Genomic DNA, 26,553 nt, shown 5'->3' with positions numbered 1-26,553 from the left:
GCGTGCGGTGCGGCGGCCATAGCTGCCCCACAGCCAATCAGTGGCGCCTTTACTGAGGGAGGTGCCCGTGCTTCGGCCAATGGGAGGGCGCTTTCTTGGCGGCGGCGCAGCCCGAGTGCGCCTGAGAGGAGCCTGGCGGCTGGCGCTGCTGCCTCTGCGGGCGTGAGGGGACGCGGGGCGCAGGCAGGTGAGGCGCGGCGGGGCCGCGGCGCCGCGCTTCCGGCCCCCGGGCGGGCGGAGGCCGGCGGGGCCCGCGGAGGACCCGTGTTGGCCGCCGTGACCGCAGCGCGGGGCCGGGACGCGCGTGCGGCGGCCTTTGGGGCCTGGTCGGGGTGGGGCGCGGCCGGCGGAGGGGCCGCCTGGAGCCGCCTGGTGGAGAGGGGCGGGCCCGGCCCAGTCAGGCACCATTTTAAGGCTGGCTTGGGAAGTTTGGGCCGGGAGAAGGGGGAGTCCTGCCCGCTCTGAGCCTGGCAGCGGGAGAGGGAGCGGGTCCGGCCGCATGTATGGCTGCCCTCGCCCTCCCCGGGGAGCCTGGCAGCGCGCCCTCCCTTCCCCCGCCCTCCCGAGGGAAGTGGGGGAGGAAGGGGGTGGGAGGGCTGTTGTTTGTGGTGAACTCTGTTTCCCTGTCTCTCTCACCGCGCAGTGCGCGGGTTGAGTTAAACCCTTAGCTGCTCGGGTCGGGTGCGATCCTTTCGTTTGACCTCATCGATGATCTTGTGTATTTTCAGTCTGCTGCGGCGTGTCTGGGGTTCAGTTTTTCATTTCGATGTCCCACCCCCTTCACCCAAAATGAGTTTTTTTTTAAAAAAAAGTTTTCCTTGCTGCTGCTATCGTTTTCTGTGCATGATACAAGCATGTATAGGATCTGCCCGAATTGGTTCCTGTAACATCTGCTTACAAGACCTCAATATTGAAAGGTACAGGAACTAGTATGCAAGTTATAGATGAAAGCAGAAGCCATAGACAAATTTATATAAAGTCACCTCTAACTGAAATAGTGTTTCCTCAAGAAACCTGCGATGAGTTTAAGTAATGCTAATGTTCAGGCCTTGTGGAACAGGCTAATGAGTTTTTTTCTCTAGACTATTTTTTTATTATTATTACTGCTTCTAATTTTCCATACAAAAAGTATGAGACTGTTTGTGGCTTCCCACAGAGTTACACCCCAACAGCTCTAAAACGGAAGTCATAATTTTCTTCTCTGATTTGTTGTAGTTACGGAAAGCAGTAGCAGTTGTGGCTGGAAGTCTTCCTGTGCCTTTAGAAGTCCATTACTTACTTGCTTTATCATCTGGTTCTGTTTGGAAGATCTATACAGCAAGAAATAGGCTTTTTTAGCACAGGGAGTTTATTTTGTTTATTTTTTTATTTGTGACTGTCTCTTGCTGTTAAATCTACAGGCGTTTTTTACAGCTGTATCTTTCAGGATATTACTTGTCCTTTTAATGAAGTTTTGATGCCTTGGACTGCTAGGAGTGTGCATCATTCTGAGTTTCCATTTTTCTGTTCTTTTAGGTGACTAGTGCTATGTGACATTTGTGCCAGATAAATTTCACTTGCAGCAGTCTGCTTTGTGGGACAATTGGTTGGTGTAGTCCCCTCCTACCCCTAAGCTTCACATCTGTCATACTTATTTGAAAACAGCGAACTGTCCAGAGGAAATGAGATACAAATTTGGTTTCTTATTGGTAGTGGCAGTGATAGCAATAATACCTTACACTGTTTTTTTTTTAATGTCTTTACTGCCTACAAACTGAGCTCACAAATGAAAATTAACTAAGGCAATAAATATGAAGGCTTGGTGCTCTACTTCTGTACAGTTTCAAGTAGATGTGCATTTAAACTTGTCTCCCTGAAATCACCTTGCTTCTCCCCCACCCTGGGCTCACCCTGGCTTTTATAGAACAGTTTTAATAGTAAGTCTATAGCAGATAGGTCATTGGAGACACCTCTGTAATGCTGCTGGGATTCATGGAGGTTTTTTTAAGGAAAGTTTCTTACAACTTTTATTCATATAACTTTCTTCACTTTTGGTTACTGAGGGAACAAATTTGAAGAAAAAAACAAGACATAAGGTATATAGTTGCAACAGGGAATGGTGTCTTACCAGTTTTTCATTCCTAATCCTTAGGTGAATGACCTGTATCAGAACATGCCAATTTCATGTCTGTTCCAGTGGAGTAGAATTAAATTACCATTTAAAAATTATTCAAGTTATGGCAACTTTATTCCATGTTTTTTTAACATGAATGAGAATCTTGTCTTTCTCAACAGTGTTAAGAAATAGTTCCCTGCAGGAAATGTAGTACAAATCTTCTGTTCAGTTATTTGTATGAGAAGTGGAATTTTTCCATTAGTTATGTTTTTGGGTCTGGTTTGGAAGACACAAGTCTTCCAGGCTAATTTTTAAGTAACGCGTGTCTGCATTTTTTAGTTGCTTACTGTTGCTTCCTCTAATAGTGACTGGGATCATATAACTTGTTGGCTGAACTCGGGTATTAGGTCAATTTGCTATCTATTACCTTTTTAATCATAACTACTTTTTTTCTGCCTTTGGTCAGCTATAGAAGGAAAAACTGATGTGTATGCTCCTTTATTTCTTCAACAGTAAGATAGTAAAGTTCTTTCCTTTTGCTTTGGAAGGTGATCGCTTGCATTGTCACTTTCTCTTGTTATACTTAAAGCAGGAATAACTGTTTGCAAGTAAATATACTTAGGTTGTTGAAACACACCTAGTCTACAAGAAGTCTCTTGTTTGTTCCTAGTCTTAATCTATAGCATGGATATGGTGGACTGTTAGGCTTTTTGGTAGATGTCAGGCAGTTTACCTTCCTGTAGAATAACCTAAAATATACTCCCAGTGCTGCTGTAAATGAGTAAAGCGTTTCAGCCCTGTATAAGTGGTTATAAAAATGTTGATTTTTCTAGCCTAGAACAAGGGTCAGTGTTGTGCAGCTGGCAGAGTGCGTGCATTCTCTGACCCCCTATTCTGACTGCCACTCAAGAAGTCATTAGGGCTTACATTCTTCTGTGGTGGCTGTCTCTTAGAAGCTAAGCTAAAGATCAGCCTGTTTTGCCTTTATAGACTTTAAGAAGCCAGACCTCTTTACTCATATGAATGATGGAAATTTTTCTTTATTCTTAAATATGACTTGCAGAGTGATATCTGCTTTCTTGAGAGCTTGATAGTGATAAATAATATCACCTATACTTCTGTACAGTATGTAGGGATTACTTGGACTTACCATAAACTGTGTCTAGAATGCAAAAGCACTGTATTGCTGCAATAGATCTGTGAGCTTGTATATTTTACCACTGATATAACTAAAGAAATAACAGCAAAATAAATTAGGCAATCTGACTCTGTTTTCTCAGGAGAGCTAATTTAAATCTTGGGGTGGGGTAGGATAGCTGGATTAAACTTCTTTCCAACCATTGCTATTACCAAGGCTTTAACTTTCCTGTTTCCTGTTTGTTTTCTCACTCCCAGTAAGTTAAAGCCAAATCTTTATGTACAGAGCTCTTCCTCCTTAGCTGCTGCCAAAAACACTCTTCTTGGTAAAGACGGTGCAAAACACCAATAGCTGCAGAAGCAGCTACTCAAAAAAAATAGGCCCAATTAGATGGCAAGTAAGGCATATTTTTCTGCTTAGGTGACATGAGAAAAGTCTTTCTGAAGTTGATGTAATTCACTTGAACTTTCATCATTTCCAGATCAGGCATAGTACTATAGTATGTACAAATTAAAAATTCAGTGTTTGCTGTGATAGTGTCTAGGAGTGAGGGAATAGTGTTTTTCTTCCTCTTTGGGATGTTGGTTTTTAAGAGGAACACAGAACCATTCTAGGAAACTGAGAGATTTGTTTTAGTGTAGGCTGAAGACTTTTTATATGCTCTGGTAGAAACAGATTATAGGCTGGATTACTTAACAGATAAATTTAAAAGGGGATAGATGAAAGCTCCTAGAGACTTTTTTAAAAACTACCAGCAGGTTCCCATTTGGATGGGATATATGGGAACTATTCACTTTACTGCAAGAGATCATGCACAATGACTTTTTTTAGTAAAACCAGTAGCTCTTAATTTATCTTAAGGTTTTAAACAGTGACATATTTTATTTTCATCTTCTACAGAGGTAAACAGATTACTGTTAAGGTGGTCTTAAACACTGTATTTCAACTTGCAGGTGGATACAGGCATACAGATGGCAGATAACAGGTATGTTGGACTATTTTATTGAAATTAAATTTGCGTAGTTATATATTTACTAATATTAACAAGTAATATTTACTAATAGGCTAAGGAAATAATACCAAGCATGCTAAAGGCATAGTTTTATTTTCTAGTTTTTCTAGCATTTCTAGAGCAAATACTATTATTTTTTAACTTGGTGTCTGTTTAACTTGCTATCTGTGATGCTGCAGTAGTCTCTTTCAAGGCTTGTACTGCACCAGGATAAGCTGGATAACTTAGTCTGGTAACTAATAATATCCATTTGCATATGTGATAATTTTTTCTCCTTTTGTATCTGAGTTAAGGATCATTTCAGCAATTCCCAACCTGTATTCTGTGACCTGCAAACTGTCTGGAAATACCGGAATACTTACTGACTGCTGACTCTTTTTAGGCCCTTTCTTACTCCAGCAGAGGAAATACAATGGAAGACATTGTGGGGGGAGGGAGCATCTCTTCCTAGACTAAAGTGAATGTTTTTTTCTATTAATCAAAACAATTTGGTATGGAAATTGCAGTCAAAGAGCTTTGAGCACTTGTTGATCTTTCTTACCTCTATTTCTAATGTATTTCTTTATCACTTATTGAAAAAGGGTGTCTTGTGTTTTCACATGTGGGATAATAACATTCTCCTTTCCAGGGTGACCTAGTACAGACCAAAGGCCAGCCAGTCACGTAATGAGATGAATTTATATGTCTGAAGTTTTTTGCCTTTCCTTTGTTTTCTATTCATCTTAGAACTAGTTTCTTACCTAGCTTTTACTGTCAGTTTTGAGGAGTTTGACGCAAAAAAAGCATCTTTTAGTGATATGCATGTTTATAAATCTTGCCCTGTAGTAAACACTGAAAATTCAGAATGCTTTTATGCTTAAATATTAAAGCTTTTACAAAGTGATTCCTTTTAATATGTTAAATTTTTAATTCTCTTAGTAAAGCAGAAGATACTGCTTCAGATTCTGTGGAGGCTGCTAAAAATGCAAGTGACAAAAAAGGTAAGAAATAAGTAGTAGTAGTAGTAGTGGAACAGTGCAAAGGTGGGGTAAACCCATTACCTTGTATATTGAAGCTCTCTTATCTACAATTCCAAAACCTTGACACTCAAAATTACATACATGTTCATTATTGAAAGCAAAGCAATGTGTTTTAGGCTGATCGTTCACTTTCTGTTAAGATACTTCCTCTTTTAGGCTGATGTTTTGCTTGCGTAGTGCAGCCCAGAGAAAAATAAAGGCTTTATATCTGTAATAGTGAAAATACTTCATATATATACTGACTAGCATGCATCACTATTGAATGAAACAACAAACTAAAACCTTTCAGTGAGGCCTGTATAGACTACCTTTTAATAACTTTGAAAATTGCATATTGTTATTAAAGTGAGCAGTCCTGCATGCATGCTGGTTCTTTACTATCTTATTTGTAGGAAAATGCATCTTTATAAGAATGTCTTTTCAAAGTTTTTATTCTTTATTTCAAAGGTCTACAGATAACTGTGCTGAATCTTGCTTAAACTTTAGAATTAATATGTGTGCACTTGTGCATGCAGAGAAGCTACAGTTCCACTGTTATTAACTTGAATACTTGAATCTGTAAGTTATGTGTAAAAAATTGGTATATTTCACTATGTGGTTACAGATTTTTTTTTTAAGAAAGCCTTCATGACCTGCAATTGGAAATCACATGTCAATTGGTAGATACCAATGGCTAATTCTTATAATCAATTCAGATTAAGGAAAAACGGAACAATGTAAAAGTTTCAAGTTAATGTGTGATGTGCAGTTTAATGATTTTAATGACTGGAGGGAGGAGCAGTGGGAAAGAATAGAAAGACTTGAAAAGCAAATGTGGTCTTCACACTGCAACCACTTGTGCAGTTACTAGTGAAGATTTTTAACTTAACTAAAAGCATTTTAGATCTGAACTCCTTAAAAACAGTCTTCTGCAGTGGTGGTGCTTGGACTGTTTGAGAAGTCTTATGAATTGTAAGAGTATCTTGATGTTCTAGAAGTTATTAGTGATCAAGTAAAGGGTCATAGTGCTAGTCTGCTTTTTTCTACGGTACACAAAGGTTTTTTTGTCAGTCTTTCAAGAGTAAGACTAAGTAGAAAAAACTTGCAAGTGTCTTGGAAGTATAATTTGGTAGTTCTTCTCTAGCAAATTTATGGGTGGCTTGTGAACTAGAGCTAGTATATAGGGAGGATCAAGAAACTTGGATTTCCACCTTCTTACATACCAGGGAAGGCAGGAAATCTGCTCATGTCATCTGTGTGCTGTTTACTTCTAGCAGCAGAGATTTGATACTTTTCCGAAGAGAAGGATGCGTTATTATCCAGCTTTGTCTGTATGAGATCTGAATCTGAAGTAATTTTGCTTCTCTTGTTAATGTAATGTATTGGTGATATTTGAGAACTAGAAAATAGCTAGTACTTTACTGTGGCTGCTGTAAGAAAGACATAATATGACAGAAGCTCTATGAATATATTCAGATTTGTTTTGAGAGTGGTTTTCTGTCTTCACAGAAAAGCTAGCAGACCAAGTGATGCAAAATCCACAGGTCCTGGCAGCTCTACAGGAACGGCTTGACAATACAGCGCTCACTCCTTCAAGTTATATTGAAACGTAAGTACAGTGCCTAGTAAAACTCTTGAAAGACTGAAAGCATAGTAGAATATCATTACTGCATAATAAAGGTAAGAAATTGGAACAAATATTTAAGAGAAATGGTTGACTTACAGCATGATTCAGGGACCTGTTTTTGGAAAAATGACTCAAGTTCTAGTTTAATTGCACAAAATTGAAAACAAGATCTTGTCCACTGTAGTATTTCCTTTGGCTGTTACGGTTTTGGTTTGAAATAACTTAGATTAGCCTTTTTCTCCCTCTCCATGCTTTTGTGACCCTTAGCCTGTTAGGGCATGTGCTTCATTAATGGCTGATTTCTGCAAAATTGCTATCAAATTTGTAGTGGAAAATTTCAGGATCAGCAAAGCTGCCTTTTTTTTTCTTTAATCCCCCAGTTTGAATCTTGGCTTATATTAACTGTAGAGTAGCCCTACTATGAGCCGCACTTTTAAATTTTACCTTAAGTAGAGATTAGTGCTTTTATTTCTTGACTAGGGTTAGCTATTTTTTAGAGATCCTTATTACAAATGCTGAGAAAAGTCCTTTTTATCTGACTGTATAAGCTCCTAATAATATCAAGTACAGAGGGGCAGCGTGCGTGTTTCTGAATATGACCCATGAATCCAAGCTTTTCCCTGCAACATAACCAATCCTTTTTCATGAATGGTTCAGCACGGCTCCAGTTGCATAAGTTTAGGCATAAACAAAGTTATTAATTTCAGATCTTCAAAATACATGGGGAGGGTAGTGACACAGGGAATGGAACACCTTTAAGGACAACCTGGGTAGGAGAAAGGTGTGTGTTTTCCCCCCCCCCCCCCCCAATAAACTTTTGGAATAAGTTTTGAAGAAAAATGTATGTTTGACTTAAACCCTTTATTAAAAATTGGATTGAGCCATAAGCAGTGTATTTCTCTTTATGTGAAATAATAATGAGACAACTAACTTCTTAGGCTTACAGATTTATTTGTTTTTAGTTTACCAAAAGCAGTGAAAAGAAGAATTGATGCCTTGAAACAGCTCCAGGTGAAATGTGCCCATATAGAAGCTAAATTCTATGAAGAAGTACATGATCTAGAGAGAAAATATGCAGCACTCTATCAACCTCTTTTTGATAAGGTAGGAAGACTATATATATCTTTACAGAACTGTTTTTCTCCTTATAGCTGAGTCAGTTCTGTCTGAATATATTTAACTGTGCTTATGTCAGGAGCTCATCCAGAATCTTCGCTTACATTTTTAACTTTTCTTGGACAGAGAAGAGAGTTTATTAATGGGGAAGCTGAACCTACAGATGCAGAGTCAGAGTGGCACAGTGAAAATGAGGAGGAAGAAAAACTAGCTGTGAGTATAATTTGGGCAGTGAACTACAGTTGTAACAGATTTTTCAGAATTAATTGCTGTACAGCATTTCCCACTGAGGAATTCATCTTCTGGTAATAAAGGTTTTATCAATAATGTGTTATTCTGATGAACTTTATGTCCAGTGAAAGCTTTTAAACATGTAATTTAGCCTCTCTTTAAGCTCATAACTTAAGCAAATTGAAATGTTGCCTTTTTGCACTGTTCGTAACCTGTTAACGGCATCTTCCTGATAATGGGTTCCATTCCAGTGCTACATCATTCCCCAAGATAATAGAAGGCTGGCTGTTTTTCTGCCTGTCCCCTTTATTTTGGGGGACATAATTAGCTTTAATTTCCATAAGCACAGATTTGACACACAGATGTGTCCTAGTCATAAAATGGAATTGATCTAATAGCATGTATGCTGACTACTGACTTTGCCTATTGAGGAGAAGATATCCAGGTTTAGGAAAGATGCTGTGATAGGTAGGCTGGTTTTTACTTTCCTGTAATTGTTTTAGCGCATACTCATAGCTTGAACCTTTTCCTAAGAGAAGCAACCTACTTACAATGCCATATTTGCTATTCTCTCAGGTTTTCTTTGCATTTTTTCATTGTCCTGTCTCCCTTCAGTTTCCTTTGGAGACTTCTGTTTACAAAATGAATTAATCTCTCTGTATTTTTACTGGTCTCCTGAGATATAGCATGAGACAGTATTCCACATGCATAAGCAAGAAGATTTGTTAGGCTTTATGTATATACGACATTGACTGGCAACATTCCACGCAATTGTAAGATCAGAAACAGTTCTAGATGACAAGTAAACTGCTGATTCATGCTCTTGACTAGTAATAACCCAGATGGCTGCTCTTTAAAAGAATGTGTATATTTGCTGCTATCTAGTGGTGTAAAAGGGAAGGTGCAATACAACTAATTCAGACTGCAAATTTCCTGTTTTGTGGAATGGGGAAGTTGGTCAAGTCATTCATTTTTGGTAACATTTGACCTCAGTTATGTGAGGGAACCCTGCATCATAAGAGGTTCACCATTCAAGACTGTAACAATGAAAAATAATCATTATAGTGGCAAATTTTGCCAGGTGTTCTGCAAAATTGTTGGGAAGATAAGACTGTTTCCAAGGGCAGAGGCTAATTTTAAATTTTAGATGGAACACTGTAAATGACGCATGAGACCACAGGGAAGAGATGAATAAAAAATACAAATGTATTTGTGTGTTGTTTTTTTTTTAATTTGTGGAAAAGCAGAAATGCATTTGATTTTTTTTTTTTCCTATTTAAGTTACTGCAACTGTTATTCAATCTATTTACTATTTGTAGACGAGAATTCCAAAAGAATTGAAAGTGAGTCTGAATTCATTGTGTATACTTCTAGGTGTTTGAGTAAACCTCTGATGTCTCTTAGCTTCACTTATAGGGGAAAAACAGTTGCTTACATTTAGAAAGCTCTTTGAAGAAAACTTCAGAGATGGCAAACATCCTGAACATCTACCTCTGCTTGTTGAATATATTGAAAAGTCATGGTTTCATTTCTTAAATGTTTCTTTATTTGTTTCACAGGGAGACCTGAAAAATGTAGTCGTAATAGAAGAAAAGGCAGAAGCAGAAGAGACAAATCTCAAAGGAATTCCAGACTTCTGGTTTACGATCTTTAGAAATGTAGATATGCTAAGTGAATTAGTACAAGTAAGTTTCTCCTCTGAAAAGGATAACTTCTGTCGTGTGTTAAACTGATGCTCTTTTTTCAACTACTAGTGTTTACATGTTGAATGGGTAAAAGATGAAAGCTTATGGTTCTTCAGAATCCATAATATTATTCCTTAAGATGTTGGGAGGCTAGCAATGGACAAGCAGAACAGCTGACCCAAATTTCTAAACAAGATTTTGATTGTTTTAGAAATGATCTTGTAACAACTTCTGTAGATATTAAAATACAGGTTTACACACTGCTCACAACAGATGTTCCCCTGTAGTTTTGTTAACTTAGTCCAGGATTATTATTTTTGCAAGGATATTTTTAAATGTACCTGTGGATTGGTTGAATTAATGTTAAACATCTTATGTTGTTTTCCCCTCAGTTATCTTAATTGCTTTTAATGCTGTTAAGCAATAATACCCTGAAGCCTGTGAATCTCATCAGCAATAAAAATTATGAATGAAGTATTTCATTTTTGGTAAAGTTCATGCAGCCTAGCAAGGTACTTCTAGCTACCGAAAACAAGGCTTAATGGTTGAGAATTTGGCACATGATATTTGTGCCAAACCAGTCATACAGAATTTGGATTCGTATCTGAACTTCATTTGAAATCTTTGAATAAGTACAAGGTCCTGTTGTGTTACAAAAGCAGGTCAAGCAAGTAAACTAGATTGGATTAAAATGTTGCTCTTCTAAATGCTGCCTGCTCAATTAGCATTTCTTTTTCTTTATAGGAATATGATGAACCAATCTTGAAACACCTGCAGGATATTAAAGTTAAATTTTCTGAACCTGGACAGCCTATGGTAAGTTTTCTCTAGCTGTTTCTCATGAAGGTTGTAGTAATGATGAGAGCAGCAGTTCAAAATGTTTTCATTCCATTCTGTTTTGCTGGAATGTGTGGGAGGTGCTTTCCAGGATAGTATCTCCATGCTTTGGCTTTTAAAATTTCTCTCTAGCTTTCCTGACCCTTTTCTGTCTTAGCCTTAGCCTTATCTGTATCATTGTTGTAGTTTCTAAATCTGATTCTGCTCAGTCTATGCTAGTTTTCACTTTCATTTTCTCTTTTAAATTCCAAATAAGCTATTCTTACTAGCAAAGTGAAATGGCTGCTTTTGGTTTGAAAATGAATCTGTTGTGGAGAACATTGTGTGCTACAGAATACTTCACCAAAATAAGAAATGAAATATATGTGACTTAGTTATTTTAATCAAAAACAATGATGATGAATACAGTGCCTCTGCAAAAGTATAGAAAATATACTAGGTAGCCTTTAAAAGTGTACCTAATGAGTAATTTTAAACTTGAAGTTTGACTTTTTTCAGAAGTTATTTGTCTACAAGTTCAGCACACAGTGTTTATCTTGCAGCTACTGTGTCAAAAACAAATTGTTCTGTTGTGATGCATTTAATTCATGTAGACAATACTTATTGCTTAAACCTTTTTTGAGGAGGAGGTGGCAGAGAGAAGAACAGGATTCAAGCCTACACATCCTATCTTTAAACTTCATCTTTGTGGCTTCTTCCCCACATGCATATTTTTATTTTGCTGAGTTTTATGGAGCTGTAGTCATTTGATAAACAGTCTAAAATAAGCACAAGAAATGCTTCATTGCAGAATCAAGAAAGAAAGAATAATAGACTTTCTCCAAATATGGAGCAAAGTTTTTGGTCCTCATTGTTTCTCCTGTTAGTACCAAAAGCTTGAGTTGATAATATGCAAGGGGAGTGGTAGGGATAGAGACAGACTGGGAATTTTTAAACTGTAAAATATTATTGGGCCTGAGAGCGGGCATGAGTGTAGTGAAGAACTGTTTAAGCACGAACTGAGTATTCTAAAAATACCTTGAAGCATACCTATTCAGTGGCATTCAGATAAATTGGAGAATAGTTGTTTTGAACTACAACACTTTTATTTGTTCTTATTCAGCTTTGGTTTACAGTACCTTAAGCTGAAGATCTTCTGCTCTTAAGACAACAGTGGATTTATTTTGTCTCGCACTGTTCGTAACCTCTTGACAGTATATTCCTGTGAATAGGTTCCATTCCAGTGCTACATGAAATCCAATAATGGAAGGCTGACAAATTCTGTGTCTCTTCTGTATTTGGAAACAAATGCATGCATCTCTAACTTCTTGAATGAAACCTGCTCTCCAGTCTTGTGTGACTGTATTTTCTGATTGTTTAAAAATTGCTGCATTGTGTATTGCAATTGCTAGCTTTGACTGCAAAAAGCTTGCATTTCTGGTGTGTAATAAAAACACTAATTCTGCTGGGGGTTAAGTTATAACCAGAAGAAATACATAATTGTCAGGAATTTCTGATTTGCCTTGACCGTGAGGGATCAACTGTAGTTCTTGTCCTTCAAAAGTAGATTTGTTTCATTACACTAATATGTGGGTGCTTCCTTTAAGTTCTGTTCACTGTAGCCTATATCTAAGCTTTTATGGTTCCCTTTGTTTACTTTTTCGTGTGTGCATATGTGTATGTGTGTATATGTATATATATGCATATGTAGTTATGCAAATATGCATAAAAGTAGAAGTCAGGCACAACAAGGGCTCCATGTGTGTTCCTGTATTTCACGTTGAAGCTAAATTTGTTTTGAGATTGATGTAGGATGTCAGGGTGCTTAGCTAGCATAATGAAACCTTGATGACTGATCTGGGTATGTGACTTAACTAGCTTAAAGTAAGGAAGATTTTTGAACTTAGTAAGAGCACTTCCTCATACTATAGGAAGTATGTTCTTCTAAAGTGGTTTCAACCAGGCTTTCATAGAATAAGAAACCAAGACTTTTCCTGAAGTACTTATTTTTAAGGTTGCTTTTAAGATAGCAGTAATATATGTAAAGGGGAATGAAATGTAGGTTACCTGATTATAATTTGAATGTTAATGTCAACCAAGGCTGTTCTAGTTGTTGCGCTTCTAGAATTGGTTCACGTTCTTCATTTCCTGCTTTTGTTACAGTGAAAGATATATTTGCTATCAAGTTCTTAACTTTCCTGTGTTCAGAGTTTGATGGTAGTTCTGATAATTCACTCTTCTAAAGATGAAAATTAATGGTACCTATAATGGAACTTTCTTCTAGTCTTTTTCATTAGAGTTCCACTTTGGGCCCAATGACTACTTTTCTAATTCAGTCCTGACAAAAACCTACAAAATGAAGTCGGAGCCAGACAAGACAGATCCTTTTTCATTTGAGGGACCTGAAATAGTTGATTGTGAGGGGTAAGGAAAACTTGAACTTAAAAGATGTTTTGAATTTCTAGTGAATATTTTCCAGGTGCCATTTTCTTTTAATGAAGTAATTAATGACAATAAAACTTTTGCTGATTTACTGTAACTGGACATTGCCTTGACCTGTACTGAGAGAACATGATGTATTGTTTTTTACTGGTCTTGCTGTTTGAAGAATCATTCTCAACTGTTGAGATTTTCTGGAACAGCTGTAATCATTTCCTCAGTCTCAAAACTCAAATGGTTGGGGCAAAGAAGTATTAAAGTACCTGAGTGGAGGAGGAGTCGGGGGGGCAGAGAGGGGGTATCTGTCCTCTGTTTCCACTACAGTGATTACTCTGACAAGACAAACTGTGTAGCTCTTTTGTTTCAGGAAATATTTGGTATGTCCAACATGTATATAGCCTCTAGCACTGCAGTGCATCTTAAACATCTTGTCAGGTGCATCTAAGTTGTCAGTGTGCATAAAATTAGCTTTATCTAGAGAATGAGAAGCCATCTTTGCCTTTATGTCTGTTACTCTCTGCTCAGTTCCTTGTCTCCCTTGATGTCCTGTGTGCTGTTTCCCATGTGTTGTCTTTAGGTGTACTATTGACTGGAAGAAAGGAAAAAATGTTACAGTTAAAACAATCAAGAAAAAACAAAAACACAAGGGCCGAGGCACAGTTCGGACAATTACTAAACAAGTACCTAATGATTCTTTTTTCAACTTCTTCAACCCAATAAAGGGTAAGTAAAAAATGGGTATTTAGGATTCTTAAAATATACTGTGTGTTTATATTTAAATCCAGCTTAAATGTACAAACTATCTTTGCTGCATTGTGTACTTGCTTGTTACTGGAGGAAGATAGCAGAGTACGGCGCATTAGCTCACTTTGTTCTTGGCAAAATTCTGCAGGAACAACCGGTGTGCAGCGTAAGCAGGATCCCTGCTTTGGAGGGAGGCTCTCGTAGAATCTTCTTGAAGTTGCCTTGTTTTACCACAGGATGGCTCCATACATCAGTTAGAGGTTTTTAACATGGGAAGAACTGCTTTCAGTTCTGGTTTAGTGCCAGCATATTGTTTTCACTTAAACCTTTGTGTTAACTGAAGGAGCTTTCTGTGGTTTCATCTGGTTAAATTAACGATGCCTGATGCTTCGTATAGCTTCCTAATGTTACTAGTTATCTAGCGTTAGATTTGTACTTGTGTATTTTAAAACAATTTAGGTGTATTCCAAAAACACTATCTTTTTGATTACTATCTCCTGTTGAACTACTTCTTCTAGCTGTGTTTGAAAAACAGTATATTTTGGACTCCAGAGATTCACTAAACAAAACTGCTAGTTCTTGATACAGTCATGTGATTTTTCTTTTATGAGCTACCCACCCTTTCTAAATCCCATTACAAATTCCTCTTTATAAGGAATGAAACAACTGATAAGTATTTCCGAAGCTGGAGTTTTTAGTACAGAAATGTCCTTTCTTTTAAAAGGAAAAAAAATCTTTTGCATACAGATCATATGTAGAGACTGTTTTCAGAAAGTGATAGTGATCCGTTTGCCTCATGATGGTTTTATATTGACTCCTTTAAGTACTTAAAGGACAGTCAGACATGGTCTGGAGGTAGCTGTATAAGACTGACATCTGTTGGCAGTTGATACTTGCTTTTTGAACTTGCAAACAGATTGGATTGAATTCTCACTTTTTCTCATAGTAGGATCACAATTACAGCCTCTGAGTAGATGAGGGAAATCTGTTTTTCTTTTGGGGGGATTGTGTTTAAAAAAAACAACAAAACAAAAACCCTGTTCCTTAATCCTGCACAGATAATTTTTAACTATGTTTTGATTAAGTCTGTGTTGATTACAGGAACAGGCCTTTTCTCAGCAATAATATTTTGTCATGAGTTTGCAATGTACGTGGTAGCAACTATGTTTGTAGTGCAGTAGCGAAATAAATCAATTACAGTGATATTGCAGATAAAAGATGCACCGTTAGCTGAGAAAGTGTCTGGCCTGTATGTATTAGGAATCCATCTTTGTAGGAAGAATACTTCCTGTGTAAAAACTTGGGTCATCAGAATGGTAGCTTTGGTGTTCTTACTGCAGGACTTAATTCTTGCAAGTATGATGTGTTGACTTGAAAGCTCAATTCCTGTGAGTTAGACTTGAGATGAATCTGAATTGTATTTAAAGCTCTAATAGTTAGCTCTTGAAGGCTGTATAATCCCAATGTTTTCTGGTGTGAAAAGGTCTTTATACTGTATTTGCCATCTTGAATAGGTGGGCTAGACTATATAAACTGTTCTTGAATTTACTGTCTTTTCTCTTTGTAGTATCTGGTGATGGAGAGTCATTGGTGAGTTTACACTTACAAAATTGCATGATTGCTTTGCTGTATTTTTTTGCCAAACGTCTCTGTACGTTTCAGAATCTTTTATCAAGAGATTGTGTATTTTTATGATTATTTTTGCTTTTGTGAGGGTTGAGGTTAATCTTGATAAAACAAAAGGTACTGACTTCTCTCAGTAATCCTGTGACATTTTGCTATTATAAATCTTGCTGACACAATAAAACGTCTCTATAATAATCAGTGTTGGGAAAAGGTCATTATTTTCTCTAGCACTCAACTCTCCTATATGGCTGGTAACAGACTTCCCACAAAGTAATCTAAAGCTAACATCAGGTGTAAAAACAAGCAAAGTCTATATGAGCCTTTTTAATAGAATATGTTTCAGTAGCCTGTATGTGAACAGTTGAAAAACCTTGAAGTATATCAGGAAAACCTGATTTCCCCAATCGGTTTTAGACTTCCAATATTTTTTTTTAATTGTTAGAGTTCAGTATACTGTAAAGTGCAAGTGATCTAAAAGTAGATGTTAATGACAGTGAAGTGTTTCTCAAATCTGTAACTTTGAAATGCTTTTGTTTGCTCCTCTGTAGCATGTTATATATTTAGTGGTAAAATCAAATTGACTTGCTTTACAGGATGAAGATTCAGAGTTTACCTTAGCAGCAGATTTTGAAATTGGTCACTTCTTCCGTGAAAGGATAGTCCCTCGTGCTGTGCTTTATTTCACTGGGGAAGCTATAGAAGATGATGATAACGTATGTATGCTATCAGTATTTTTTATAAAACACCCTGTACATAGAAACATTATCTTACTTTTCTGATTAGACTAGTATATAATAATAATTCCTTGAGAGTAACGAAAAACCCAAAGAGATTCATAATTACTTGGGAATGGGAAAGAGATAAGCAACTGAGTTGTTAGTCTTTGCTTCTGGAAGTGGCTTAGTTTCAGGTACTATGCTTGAATGTGCTAGATTTATTAACTGCAGAAGACTTTATGCAAATACTAGCGAAGCTAAAATTTTGGTTTTGCTTTTTAGTTCGAAGAAGGTGAAGAAGGTGAAGAGGAGGTGAGACACATACTATATCTTTTATAGATGGTTAATTACTAAACTATTCAAGTTCCTGAAGTAGTTCTATATGCAGCAGAAAACAGTTGTTCATATATGGTTCTGTGTACGATAGCTCTTTTCAAGAGCGTAATGTTCATGAGTTATAAAAGCTATGTTTGTTTTTCCTCTTGATACAGTTACTTTCTATAAGAATATTCAGTTTTCTAGTATTTCGAAAGCTACTTTCTGACATGTCAAAATTAATTTAGAAATAAACTCTTCCCTTGAATGCTTCATGAGAAGATCCTCCAATCTTATCTTTTAAATATCTGTTATTTTGGTAATAGTGGAATTCAGCTGTTAGCTTTTAATTGTCATAAGCTTGAAGCATGGTCCTTGCTAAAGGTGAACTAAAAAGGGGAAGGGGAGCAACTGCTAATATTAAGGGCTTAATTTAGGCTGAAAGTTCGAGTATAGCAAGAACTCTGGTCTGCTTACTGCAGTGCTGTATGAACACAAGTGTAGCATGAAATTCCTTTCACAAAACTACTAAATGATATCACACCTGAGGATAAGTCAATATCCATGACGGGTAACTGCATTTTTATATTGCTTCTTTTAGTCTATTCTTGCTGGTCAGTTAAAGGTGCATACCTGACTAGTCAAAGCCACCAGAGTGGAGTGCATCAGAAGTTACCAAGCTGGTGGTTTTCTGTGAGCTGGCAGCCTTTGTGCCGTCTCTTCTCTCCCTTTGCAAGCTGCAGTACGGAATTCTGGGCTTACAGCGGTTGAGTGGCTAAACTTCTTTTAAGCTGCATCTTGACCGAAATATACATGTAACTTTAAATCTGTCTCCAGTGCCAAATGTTAGTACTTGCATACAGGCATGTGTACAACAGAGTGTAGAAATACCACAAAAATCATGTGCAGGAATACATAGCCTGTCCATAGAAATCCAAATAAACAAAGTCTTTGGAAGGAGGTCAAAACAAAGAAGAAAGTTAGGCAAGTATACTTACTACCAGTGATACTGCAGAGAGAGGACTTTAAAAATTGCTAGGAGACTGCAGCAATTTATGTAGGAGGGTTGCCTTAAACCTCACCAAATGTTTTAAATCTGCATTTCAAGTTTTCTTTTAAAGATCTTGCTTTAAGATTTTAAAGATGTTGGGTTCTTTTAATCCAGCCCAGGTAGTTTTAATGTTGACAGCTGAAAAGCATTGAAATGCAATGATAATACCATTAGATATTTTGTGCTTTTTTTTTTTTCTTCTTCCATTACAAAAAGCTGCATTTTAACCTGTTTTAATTTCTGTTAGTTTATCTCTATTTTGTCATAGGAGCTGGAGGGGGAAGAGGAGGGAGAGGAAGAGGAAGATGCAGAGAGTGATCCTAAGGTAAGGATTTTTTTCTTTGCTTAGGCATATTTATTATATATTAGCATAATACAGGTTATAATTATGAGCATTATAATTAAGATTATAATAGTTTATAAAAAGGTTAATAAAATATAAAGGGTGTTAACTCCTGACCACAGCAATGTTTTGTGTGGGGTTTTTTTGTATCTTCCTCAGTACTCAGATTGCTCTTAAAAGTTAATATTCAGGGAAATTAAGAAAATGTTTGTCTCCCAGTCTGCCTCAAGGAGGAAAAAAAAAAATCCTAACTGTGTGTCTTTACTTCATGATGGTATCTCCATATATTGTTTTGGGTGTTATTTTTTATCTTTTTAGGAATATTATTCTGTGTCCAGACTTCAACTTAAAATTAGTCTGACAAGCCTTAAGTAGACTTTTTTTTTTAATTAAAATTGTTCTTTTTAGTTGTCTTAATGGCAGCAGGTTAGATTTCAGATGTCCGTGGTCAGCTAGAAGTCAAAAAGCTAGTCCACAGCTTTGAATTTTAAACCTCACAAGATCTGGTTTAAAATTCAGTCTTGATATGGGTTTGTGTTCCTTCTGGTAGGTATTTTTCAATCATTCAGTCAGCATAAAGTTCATACTTATGTTTAGTAAAGCTAGAACAGTGGTGACATACTTGCATTCTTTTAGTTCTTAAGACATCACCTTTTAATTTGTCTAATGGCACAGATGAAAAAAATGAAAGGTGTGCATAACTGCTTGATTTTTGGATGAATGTCAGAGTGACGTTAAGCTATTATAAGACTACTAGCGGGTTTATATAAATCATATTGCTAGCAAATGCTTTTTTGTCACCATGTCAAGGATTGAGCTTGTGTTTCTTAATGGGAAATACTGTATACTAAAAGAAGTCTCTGTCTCGTGGGAAGTTTGATCAAACAGGATTAGAGCAGCAGAAGCAATATTCTGACTGTTCTAAAGGATCAAAATGTAAAGGGAAAAGGTGGGACAGCTGAGAAAAATGTTAGTTCTGAGTCGGAGTATTTCTACTAAATATCAAAGATCCTCTTAAAGGAAGAAGTATGAAAACTAGTATTCTGTAGATAGAATCTTAAGGTATCTTGGAAGGTTGTGGGTGTTGCCTCCTGTATTATTTTGTACATTTCACTTTTCATTCATGCTGACAGTTCCTTTCAATTTTTTCCCATTTAGGTGTAATTTAAGTCTGTTTATCATTCATACATTTCTAGGTAAGGTGGAATTCCATTCATACCTAAATTCCAAGATTCCCATTTGCAGCCATGCAGTGTGTTTTGTTTTCTAGTCTTCTCCTGTATGGGGAAAAGAAATGGGGGAGTGGGGACTTCAGGGTTTAGGTTTTATTAGTAGCTCAGAAATACAAAAAAAATAGAGACACCAATGCCTTTAAATTGTATAATTTAGAATAGATTTTTATCAGAATGACCTCTTTGCCTTCCTGGCACAACTTTTGCTTTATCTTTGTAGCAGTCAAACTGCATTTTATACAGATGATAAAGGATACTGAGATTTCTCAGATTTTTCTTGTTCCTGATTTGATGTTGCACCTCTTAACTGTTTCTACTGTACTTGTAAGTTGTTTTAAGTGTCTCCTTCATTCCTCTTAAAACTCTTGTAAGTCATTGACTTATTTGGTGTGTCTTTTCCCCCATTCTCTTTATTTACACTGCCTGACAAAGGCAGTTAGTCACTCTAAGAGGCCCTTACTTGAATGCTCATGATTCTGAACAGGTTTTGCTCGCCTGCTCATCTATTGCCTTTATTTAATTTATTTAAAAAGTTGCTTCTGTTGTATCTTGTCTTCTTTCCCCTTCCTTTCTTCCCATGCATCATAGAGAATGCTCTCTGCCTGCAACAGACTTTTTTCTGCTGTGTCTTAGGCTTGTATCTTTGTTTCTTTAGTTATTTATGGGAAACTGTACTCCTTCCAACTCTTTACCTCTCCGCATAGATAATGCCCTTTGCATTTCTTCAACTCAAAATTGAGCAGTGTTTTTGTTATTTCCAATCTGATATGCTTTGAAAGGCCAGCCACCCTGCCTCAGCGTACACATATTGTTTATTCATCTGGAATAGTAGAACATCCATTTGTCAGGACAGCTTATATATCATCCTGCTGCAATCTGTTACACAGCTGTCTTTCCTTCTCACGGTTGTAAATTGTCAGCCACTGGCTTTTTTTTCAAGTAAACTTAGAATTCTGGTTTTGCCTTATATAGCTTATGCCCCTAAACTCATCTTTTGTTGCTTCTAGTGTTCATTTCTGTCCTTTAGCCCTATTCCTCCCCCCTCTCCTCGCCCCCTGCTTTCCTTATTTCTAGAATAGCTTTTCTTTTCATGTGCAGCAAAAATAACTGTTCTTTGGTTTCTAAATCCAATTTTGCCATTTTGGTCACTTCCATGTTACCGCCTTTTCTATTGCTGTACTTCATTCACTACGTAAATATCAACACTTGCGGGTTTTTGTTTTGGGTTTTTTGGGTTTTTTTTTGCTTTGAAAAGTTTTCCTCCTTCCTTCCTTGCACTCTTGTCAGTTTGAAGTATACTTGAGTTGTTAAGTGAGAACCAGGTCAGTATCATCTGTACAAAGGGCTTAAGCTGTGCTATCTAAAAGTTGTGGCTTTGGAAGGCTAAGCAGTCAGATGATCTAAAGAAGCTTCAGAAGATACCAAGAAAATGTAGCTTGCTTTGTCTGGTATACTTTTCCATGTGCTTGAGTGCCCTGTTCGTTTAACTGCCTTTACTTCACAATTACCGATTCTATGCTCAAATGAAGAAATAGTTGCAAGAGTACTGTAGAACAGTATTTTGAATTAAGAACTAAAAATCTGTGCTGTAGGGAGAGACTACTCATGCTTCAAAGTGCCTGGTGTGTCTTTTAAGTAGTAGTGATGGAAGGGTCTGTTAGCAGCAAATTCATTTTCAGAACCTTTGCAGCACTTTCTCTGTTTGTAGATGTAGTTCATGCTTACTAGCTCTGCTTAGCTTCAAATTTACTTCCCATGTGTATATTTGATATCCTTGCTTTCTCTTAAGAATGTAGATTAGGAAATGAACAGAGATACTGTTCAGCTTTGATACTCCTATTTTGACTATTTCATGGAAAAGGTTTCAAATAACTGAAAGGCTTTCTTCCTTCTCTGCTTGACTGGACATCAGCTTTAATGCCTACTGTTTGCATTGATCCCACTGTTGTTGGCAACCAAGTCTGCTTGGGAATCAAATGTAGAGTCCCAAAGAGAACTTGATGGGCTGCCTGTGCCTGCAAGGCTGCTTACACAGGTGGGATTCTTGTGTAACAGAAGCTTCATGAAATGAGATTTGAAAAAGCAAGGAGGTGGTAAATGTTATGGAATACTTGCTTTAAAGACTTAAAAATCCTGCCACTTTTTATGTGAAGCTGTTGCTCATAACCACTATAGAGGATCTCCCTAGAACAAAAGGGATTCTTACTTGTCTCCATAGCAGCAGTCCTGTCGTAGTGATAGCAAACCTAGTTTGATGCTAAACCTAAGGATATGACTCCTCAACTCTGAGTTTCTCTCTCTCTCTCTCTGTCTCTTCTCTTTTGTCTTTTTTTCTTTCATCCCTGGCTGACACACTTCACCACCATTTCTAGGATATACTGGGAAGTTAGTTTAGGAGAATACAGCATAATGAGAAATCTAGCTAGAATGGGAGAGTAAATAGCATAGGGTCTGTCTGAGGCCAATAAATCTGACCGCTACAGTAGCGGTCGCTGACCAAATGTCAACCCACAGACACTGTGGGAAGAGCAAGCTCAAACTGCCTTGCATGATGGAGTATGGATGTAATCTCTGTCACGCAGTTTGGAGCCTGCTTCTCTGATCCTGCAGGAAGCTTTATAGGCCAAAGATAATTTCCGACTTACGTGTGCCTAATAGGGCAGTTGCAACTTGAAGAAAACTGTGTGTGGTCATTCACCTGTACTGTTGTCATCTCAGGATTAGACTGGGGTGCTCTGTGTGGGACTGACAGGTAACTGAAGGCCAATTTAGAGCTCAAGGGCTGTCTTGCTCTTAAGAGCCCTAGTTTTGAAGCGTAATACTAGTGCTGTGTTTCTGAAATGGTAGAAGAATATTGATTATGCTGGAACCCAAGTCTGAGGTATTGCCTTGTTACTTATGCCCACTTAAACACGTGGTATATATGGTCAAGATAGCCCTCAACTGTAAGCTAAAAATAAGTATGAACTACTGCTATTTTTTCTCATATCTGAGGGTCTCTTAAAGTATCCATTTTTGTCTGAGTAGTCATTAACACTGAAAGATGCTTAAGAAGGAACTTTATAATTTCTGACTCAGTTTTTACAGGATACAGATCTATATGCAATAAAATGATCTAAATGTTTACAGAACTAAAGACAAGTATAAAGAATAGACAATGAAGTTTATTAGAAAATATAGTAAACAGTTGCAGTGGCCAACCTAAATGCATGTAATAAACATAACAGGTGAATAGGAAGGAAGGAGATGGAAAGTCTTTAAATAGTTTATAAACAATTTGTTTTCTGTTTGATTATGGCTCTTCTTACCCAGAATATGTGTGGGGGAAGAAATGCTGAGTACTTGTGTTGCTGTAAAAAAATTGTAAGAAAAAATGCATGTTTCTGAAAAACATTTTGAGAAAAATGTTAGGGTTTTTTGCCTGCATCTAATCAAAATGGCTAGCATACAGCTCTTAGCAGTGACAGATCTCTCTCTTTCCTTTTTAGAGAGAATACTAATTTTGTTTTGTGTAAACACATCCCTCTACTGAAGAGGGAATTCCTGCTGTATTTAGGCCCAAATCAGTGAAAATCGGTTCACTTCAGTGTTATCTGGAAATCCAAGCAGATAAGAAATTACGAAGTTGGAGTTAACAAGATGTGCTGGGGGAGGAAAACCACAAGGAAGAATTCTGGAAAGCCTTTGGCATATCTATGCAAAGGAGAGAATTTGCCTGTAATTCAGACTTCTAATGAGAATGACAGTGACCGCTGTAACCCTAAAGCAGCCTAGGTCAGGAAGGGAGAAATGAAAATAAACTTGAAATATTTAAAAATAGTTTGGACTTAGTACAAGTAATCAAGGGCAAATTTTGTGATAAGGAAGCTTAGTTAGACCTGTTCTGCTTCACTGTACATGAAATACTAGGCTTGTTTTAGCCATTGTTCACTTGATGCATAGTGAACACTTAAATGCTTGCTGCTTTTACAATTTTATAGCTCTTCTTTAGGATAGTTACCAAAAAAAGTTTTGTGGTCAGTGACGTCCAGGGTGCCATGTTTTATAGCACTGTTTTTCTTTTACTAGAATTGAGCAGTTTTCTGTAATTGATATTTGATTTATAATAAACTGTAATAACTGGGGTAGAGGGAGAAGCAAATGGGAAGAACATTGAATAAATTCTTTTGCTTTCTAAGAACCCTGTTTTACAACAAAAGAGGTGCAGTGTAAAACCTGAAGTTGTTAGCTGTTTGAGTAGTTATTCTCTTTTCCAAATACACTTCCTTTTGCCAAAGGGGAGGTTGTTTTGCTTTGTAATGAAGGTCTTTCTACTTTTGCATACTCAGATTAGCATAGGGACTTCTTGACCAGTGTTAAACTGTTGAATAGTTACCTGCTAGTGAGGCAGAACCTAGAAGAAGCCAACCCATTAGTTACATCTTTATCACCTTCAGTAACAAGGGCAAGACTTCTGAGTAAAAACTTAAATTTCCTGCAGAATAAGCAGCCTGACCTCCCAGCCTTCCTCCCTCCTCAATGTTGATGAGGAGGTGACAGTTTATTGCAAAAGTGTTTATTAGGAACTGAAAGTCAAACTGAGCTTTTAGTTGAGGGGAGTAGGAGATGGTTCACTCATTTATTTTGGACCTTGGCCTATTTGATAGAATTTAGAGATGTAGATTAAATGTAGATTTAAAAAAAAAAAAAGCTATGAGGTATTAAGCAGTTGGGGGGGGAGGGGGGGAAAGCCTGCAGTTCAGACCTTTGTGATTTACCGAGTATTTATGTAGCTTTTTTGTCTCCTTGAATGTGTTAATCATATCTCTGGCTAGTTAAAAACTGCATAGTTGAGTTCTCTTGTTTGTTGAATCACTTTGTATGCCATTTCAATTTTTAACCAGTGGGTTTTTTGTCTCTTTTTCCTTTTAAACAGAAAGATTCCAGCCAACCTGCTGAATGCAAACAACAGTAATAAGGAAATACCACTTCAAAGTGATATTTGAACAACTTGTAACAAATATTTGGATACCTGGCCTGCAGTTCAGGATATTCCATCGCTGCAGCACAATCTTATTAACAATGCTTAAAATTAATTTGTTTTAAAATGCATGATTTTCACTAACTTTTCTTTTTTGCTTAACATGTACAGTGGCAACTTCAATGCATTTGGGAAATATGAGGTTTAAATAAAGCACACTCTACAGCCGTTGGTACACTGTAGCTAAGTATGTCAGTAGGCCTTTAGAGCCTTGTGCCCTATGTGTAGGGGAAATAGTCCAGACTACCAAGTGAAGATTATCCATTTTCTTGTTAAACATTGAAAATTGTGGAATAGCACATGTGCTGAGAAGCTAAAGTAAATGGATTACATGTATGGTAGCTGAAACAGATAGAGCAATATGACTTTTTTGCTAGTTCCCCTCCCCCCCTTTTTTAATGTTTCTTGCAACCTACAAATTGAACTAGTGCTTGAGCAGCTTTAAATGTCATATTTATTATCTCAGTAAAACCAATTGAATTGAAGTAATTTTACTTCATTGAAGGGGGTGTCATATTTGAGACTTAGTTGTTCATCTTTCTATTTATTTATTCATGTTTGTAAGTACTTTGACAGAATTAGTGCTTTTTAATAGTTTTTAATATACTTGAAAATATTCTTCCTGTTTTGCATAAAATATGGGTACTTGTAAAACAAAAATTTGACTTGGTCTCAATGTAGTAGTCTAGACAGAAGAAATGAACTTGCATCAAAATGACAACTCTTCTGGATGAAGATCAAAACGTAAAGGCCAAACTGTTGCTGTTGATGGAAGTGGGTTGCAGCCAAAGAACCAGAAAATTTCCAGTAGTCTTATTGCTTAGTGTCCAGCATGGAAGGACCTTTCACTATGAACACAAATTTAACAAAATTCAGCTCAATAAATCTGAAGTTTTGGTGTCTTATTTGCAACACTGAAATTATTCCATTCCACAATTTGTTTTATTTAAAGCTCTGAAGTCTTCGAAACTACCTTTTGTCATTGTGCAGCACTTCAGGTACACACTTCTAGTTTCAACATCCCTTGCCAACCTCTGGCAGCAGTTGAATAGCAGCTGTATCAACACTGTGACCAGGCATGTAGAGTGCTCCAGCCTTACCTTACACATTTGTAACTTAATACAGTGTTTTCAATTTGTACAGAATAGATAGAATATTCTATTAAAGTTGTGAAACATGAATGGTGGTGGCTGTCTGGTCCATAATGCTTCCCAAGATAAATGAATATTCCCTGACTTCCTGCAGTTAACTGTGAAGTTTCTAACAAGAGGCTGGCCAGATGTGTGGCTTAATAACTACGTGGCTCTTGTGCCAGCGTACTCTTAGTTTCCTTTGTTGTAGCCCTTGTAGAAGTTGCATTATGGAGTTCACTGGTGTAAATCAGAACAAACTGGCTCAATTTGCAAGTAAACAGTCTTTTTAACTTCTAGGTGCCTGCAATGCTTTGTGGGGGGAGGGGGGGCAACATTATTCAAGACTGCAGAGGTTCGATAATTCCTCACACTGTCCTATTCTGTCATAGACTGAACAAATGGGCTTGTGCCAGCTCCACATCACTGCCTTGCTGTTGGAAAATGCTTGTTGCTCAGTTAAAAAATTATAATAGGAGAGGAGGAGGATACTACAGCTAAGAGAAGTTTTTGTAGCCAGGCATTGGACTATGGTCAGTAAGTGAGAGTTGTGGAGGATCTGGGAGGCTGGCGGGGGAAGAGGCAGAATAGTCATGGTCAAAATTGTCCTTAAAAGTTTATCCTGGGGCAAGGGGAGAGCGGCAGCTACACCAAGAACCAGTAACAGTGTAAAGGTATAGCTGATGAGGGTAAGGATGAGGCATTTGCACACATGCTAGTATGATGACAGAAATGCCTAGTGCTGGTAGACACATCGAATAGAGGTATTTGACCAGTTGTTTCTGTATCAAAAGAAATTGAATGCTATGCTTCCCCCACCATGATGAAGTACTTTCTACTACATGGTTATATAGGAGTGCTATTACCTAGAGATAAACATCTGCAGATTAGCACACTGAAGTAATTTATGTGCATGAATCCCAAACGGCTAACTTTAGTTTTGAGAAAACGGGAAATTCCAGAATAGGGAGAGCTTAATGTGCCAGGATTCAGCAAGAGCAAACGAGATGCCGGGGTGATAAAGCTGACGAGCTAGATGTTCATCCTGGGGAAAGTAATGGGAAAGCTGAGCTGGGGTTTGGTTAGAGTTAATGCCAGTCGACACAGCCTAATAGAAAATAGATCTTGTCAAAACCTAGCCTTTCCCTTGCAATTACAGATCTAGCTGATAATGGCAAAGAGGAACACTCAAGACTTCTCTATTTTCAGATGATTATTT

The 26,553-nt window shown here is 37.3% G+C and overlaps 1 protein-coding gene and 2 non-coding genes across 7 annotated transcripts; all 3 read left to right on the top strand.

Moving 5' to 3' along the window:
* Positions 1 to 105: 105 nt before the first annotated feature.
* Positions 106 to 25,385, top strand: NAP1L4 (nucleosome assembly protein 1 like 4). Of its 5 annotated transcripts, XM_067296027.1 has the most exons (16): positions 106 to 187; positions 4,187 to 4,218; positions 5,164 to 5,225; positions 6,753 to 6,852; positions 7,833 to 7,974; positions 8,113 to 8,199; positions 9,777 to 9,902; positions 10,647 to 10,718; positions 13,003 to 13,142; positions 13,735 to 13,880; positions 15,469 to 15,491; positions 16,121 to 16,240; positions 16,526 to 16,555; positions 17,878 to 17,934; positions 19,111 to 19,148; positions 24,100 to 25,385. In XM_067296027.1, the coding sequence occupies exons 2-15, from the start codon at positions 4,205 to 4,207 to the stop codon at positions 19,114 to 19,116; spliced, it is 1,125 nt and encodes a 374-aa protein (XP_067152128.1). In that variant the 5' UTR covers positions 106 to 187; positions 4,187 to 4,204; the 3' UTR covers positions 19,117 to 19,148; positions 24,100 to 25,385. The 5 variants fall into 5 exon arrangements, with proteins under 5 accessions (XP_067152128.1, XP_067152125.1, XP_067152127.1 ...); XM_067296024.1 differs by lacking the exon at positions 19,111 to 19,148; XM_067296025.1 differs by lacking the exon at positions 19,111 to 19,148 and having other exon boundaries at positions 117 to 183.
* On the top strand, positions 8,414 to 8,541 carry LOC136992096 (small nucleolar RNA SNORA54). Its single transcript, XR_010884220.1, has one exon. It is a non-coding gene; the product is annotated as a small nucleolar RNA SNORA54 (small nucleolar RNA).
* Positions 11,908 to 12,028, top strand: LOC136992097 (small nucleolar RNA SNORA54). The gene has a single exon (XR_010884221.1). It is a non-coding gene; the product is annotated as a small nucleolar RNA SNORA54 (small nucleolar RNA).
* Positions 25,386 to 26,553: the final 1,168 nt, after the last annotated feature.

Source organism: Apteryx mantelli, chromosome 4, assembly GCF_036417845.1.
Source record: "Apteryx mantelli isolate bAptMan1 chromosome 4, bAptMan1.hap1, whole genome shotgun sequence".
Taxonomy (NCBI): domain Eukaryota; kingdom Metazoa; phylum Chordata; class Aves; order Apterygiformes; family Apterygidae; genus Apteryx; species Apteryx mantelli.
The sequence above is the reverse complement of the archived record's forward strand: the minus strand, read 5'-3'. Positions and strand labels throughout refer to the sequence as shown.